The 4,262-nt window shown below is 43.1% G+C and overlaps 1 protein-coding gene across 1 annotated transcript; it reads right to left on the bottom strand.

Annotated features, from left to right (window-relative positions):
* Positions 1–876: 876 nt before the first annotated feature.
* On the bottom strand, positions 877–2,527 carry LOC138671634 (uncharacterized). The gene is made up of 2 exons (XM_069759810.1): positions 2,076–2,527; positions 877–1,759 (listed from the first exon to the last, which is right to left on the bottom strand). Exons 1-2 carry the CDS (start codon positions 2,429–2,431, stop codon positions 877–879), a joined length of 1,239 nt encoding a protein of 412 aa, XP_069615911.1. The 5' UTR covers positions 2,432–2,527.
* Positions 2,528–4,262: the final 1,735 nt, after the last annotated feature.

The following is a 4,262-nucleotide window of genomic DNA, read 5'->3' on the forward strand; positions in this document are numbered from 1 at the left end:
TATGCTCCTGAGTTCTTGCATCTAAATGCAGGCTTCCAAAATTCTTTTAAAATTTTGGGAGAACAAGTGACTGCTGGTTTCAGCATGGTGCAATCACGCATGAGTGAAAACCACCATGAAATCAGCAGTCGCTTGGATAGGCTGCATTTAGATGTAAGTCAAGCTCCAGCAAATCTTTTTTTTCAATCCATGCTCAGGAGCATGGAAAAGCTTTCTTTTGATCAGCAGATGCGGGTAATGAATAGCTGCCATAACGCTCTGCTCAAGGTGATAAACGAACCCCAATCTACCCCCACACATCCCAGTCCCAATTTCACATCATGCCCCACAATATCAGCATCAGTCCCACTACCAAACCAGGCCCACAAACCCAATGTATTCCCCAGTGTTTTCCTCTTCCTTCCCCAGCTTTCCTTCCCCATTCAGTTACACAACTACCCCAACACACCACCCCTCTGGTCAGCCTCCTGCTTTACAACACCCTTCTGCAGAACAAACAAATAGGGTTTCCCCAATCCAACCTACCGATGTGGTCCAACCTTCCAGCCCCTCCTCCAATAGTTACTCCACCCGACACTACCAGGACTTATAGTCCCATACGTATAACTGATGTTATTTCATGTTGAAAAATTTTTAAAAAAAAAAAAAAAAAGTTTTAAATAAAAATCTTTCTGGTTTACAATCTACTGTGTGTGTGTTGATTCATTAAGGTAAATATTAAAGGTTAAAAGTGAAAAGAAACACCAGACGTATTAAAGGTATAACAAAGTGGTTTTATATTACCAAGCAAACCACACTTTGGGGTTTTTTTTTTGGTTTTGTTTTGTTGCTACAAACACAATTTAGACATAAACAAGAAAAGCCATGAAAAACATGTCACACAATCATGTCTTGCCATGGAATCCTCCCAACCGGTGACAAAAAATAATCCGCAAACTGGTCCCTCATCATAGTAACAGAACTGGTGGAGCGAACAGAGGCACTGCGGTAATCCCACAAGGATGTCTCCAATTGTTCGTCATCCAAGGTAACAGGCTCCTTTGAAATAACAAAATTATGGAGCACCACACATGCCTTGACAACATCGTCTACAGTTTTGGTTTCCAGTTTTATTGCCGTCAGCAGAACTCTCCACTTTGCCGTCAATATACCGAAAGAGCACTCTACCACTCTTCTTGCCCTGGTAAGACGGTAATTAAAAACCCGCTTGGTACGGTGTAATTCCCGGCTGCTGTATGGTTTCAGTAGGTGCGGCGACAGTTGAAAGGCTTCATCACCTACACACACATATGGCATGGCTGGTTCACTTGTTCCTGGGAGCGGTCTTGCTGGCGGGAAATTGTAGGTATCTCCATACAGGCAGCGACCCATTGCAGAGTTTTTAAACACTTGAGAGTCGTTGGACCGGCCATACGCTCCTATGTCCACAGCAAGGAATCGGCAGTTGGCGTCAGCAATAGCCATGAGTACAATTGAGAAATATTTTTTATAGTTATAGTACTCGGATCCTGTTCCTGCCGGTTTTGCAATCCTAATGTGTTTGCCGTCCACGGCACCAACACAATTTGGGAAATTACAAATTCGCTCAAATTGTTCGGAACTTCTCAGCCAGATTTCCATTGTTGGTTGTGGGATATACTCCGGCTGTAAAGTGTCCCAAATCACACGACATGTGTCCTTCACAATTCCGCCAATAGTGGAAATCCCCAGCCGGAATTGGAAATGGAGTGAAGTCAAAGACTCACCCGTAGCTAGGAAGCTGCAGGGAAAAAAAAAAATGTAAAAAACAATTGCACAGACCATCAACCAAGAAAAACCAGTGGAATGGCCTCAAACAAACCAACAAATTACATGCTGCAGATAATGCGGCGCAATGTGTCAGCGCAGTTTTCTCTGCAGCATATAATAACATTCATTATGAGCAATGACACAAGAAAAAAAAAGCAGTGGAATGGCCTCAAATAAACCAACAAATTACATGCTGCAGTAAATGCGGCGCAATGTGTCAGCGCAGTTTTCTCTGCAGCATGTAATAACATTCAATATGAGCAATGACATAAAGAAAAGATGCTTACCGCAGTGTCACCAGGAGCCGCCCCGCCGGTGTGATGGCAAGCCTCATCCTTGTGTCCTGCCTTTGGATGACATCCTCTAGTTTTCCAACCAAAAAATCGAAATGTTCCATCCTCATCCGTACATAATTGTAGAATTTCTGTGGGTTGCACCGCAACTCCAGATAAAGAGTGGACTGGACACCCCTGGTCATCCGCAGCTCATTGATTGGATGTATCCAGAATCGTCGCCTTCTCCGTTGCATCCTCCGTCTTTCTGCTGCCGCCTCCTTCTCCCGCACTATGATATCCAGGCGATTCGTCTCAAATATAACTTCAGTAACCAAACTCGAAATCCTCCCAATTACACCATCCATCATTGCCACTAAACTAAAACCCTCAAAGATGTGCTGTAAATACAGTCAGTATATAGATTTCCCTTAGTTTCCAGTAGCCAATCAAATTTTGGTGCCTCCCATTTTAAAAACGGATCCGTCGTAAAAACGTATGCAACGGATGGTAAAAACGTATGCAACGTATGCAACGCATCCAGCATTTCAACGGAACCGTTTATCGGATTTGCGACGGATCCGTCGAAATGCTGTATGCGTTGCATACGTTTTGCAGTTTTTTGACGCATCCGTTTTTTCGGGAAAAAGACGTTTTTGTGACGGTTTGCAGTTAACGCTAGTGTGAAAGTAGCCTTAATCATGATTTTCTGGTTTCTAAATGAGTCTCATTGCCTTTGTGACCCAAAGAATGCTGGTAAAAAATATGCGCAATATCACTTTTTGGGGATAATTTCTTAGAGCTGATTTAAAATAAAAACAATGAAAAACCTTATATCAAGCATTTTGCAATAGTGAAGAATTTCTAAACTATGTGTGAATATGGCGCTGGCTGATATTGAACATTTTTGGTCTTGGTTCCAAGCCATAATTGTAATGTTCACTTTATGTGCCCTCTGTTCTAATGTTCTTTTCTAAAGTAAACATTATAAAAGAAAACTGGAAATAAACACAAAGCAGGGGGATTCCAGAAGCTAAAATAGCAACAGACATTTGTGTAATTGTTACTATGTGTTCCCTAATTAAGAGCAGCCTATAAAAACTACAGACCATGTGCATTGGTTTGATCTTCTGAGGCTACTATGATGATCATAGCAAAGAAATGATGGCATAAAGAAAATGGTGGGTAAATTGGTATTTAAAACAGTATTGTGGTTTAAGCAAAATAATGTTTTTTTTGTGTGTAATGAAAAGTGATACAGCTTTCCCAAATGCTTTCTGCATCAATTCCTCATTGTTTTTAAGACCACTCTTTGCAGTTATTTTATAAGACATGTGACTGTGACAATAGTCCTGCCCCTATTTGATAATTTTCCATTAATTCTAAATAAAGAAGACTATATAGTATCCAGTAGCGTAGCTACCAGGGAGGTGAAGGCAGAGGTGGAGGTCGCCCTGGGCCCCGAACTCTGAGGGGGCCCACCTTGTTACACTCTGTGGCAGAGCAGGGAGAATCGATCTCCCTGCTCTGCCACCCGGCCTCTATGGGGCCCCTGAGCAGAAAGGGGGCCCCATGCCAGCAGTGGGCCCCCCACCCGTCATCGCAGGTTCAACTGTATCAGCTGGATGCCGATACAGCTGAACCATTGCTGAGAAAAGGAACATTACGCTCCTTCTCCCATCATACCCCTGTCAGCATCTGACGTCCCTGCCTATGGGGGCTTCAATATACAATGTAAAGTCTGCCTATGGGGGGCTGTATTATGCTATAGAGTCTGCCTATGGGGGGGCTGCATTTTACCATATACTCTGTATAGGGGAGCTGTGTATAGGGGAGCTTTAAGTGTGCACTTATTGTTTTAGGGGAACTCAGGTTACTGTGATTGTCAAAGGGGCACGCAAAGGGCATTATTACTTTCTAGGGGATAAAATGTGGGCAGTTTGGGCACTGTTTTCTAGGGCACTTGCACCCAACATTATTATATTCTAGAGGGTTGCTTTATAATTTAGAGGGCACAGAGAACCACACAGTAGGTGCATTAATATGGTCACATACGGCAGAAGCGGCTCAGCTTTGGGGTATGAGCAGGATAAGGAGTTTGTGCCAGTTGGGGATAGATGTGGACAGTGCTGAAAATATGAGACGTGAAATGTGTCTTTGTTGTAATCTCTGCAGCCGAGTTCTGGTTGGGCAAGTTTGTCA

The sequence above is a fragment of the Ranitomeya imitator genome, chromosome 3, assembly GCF_032444005.1.
Source record: "Ranitomeya imitator isolate aRanImi1 chromosome 3, aRanImi1.pri, whole genome shotgun sequence".
Taxonomy (NCBI): Eukaryota; Metazoa; Chordata; class Amphibia; order Anura; family Dendrobatidae; genus Ranitomeya; species Ranitomeya imitator.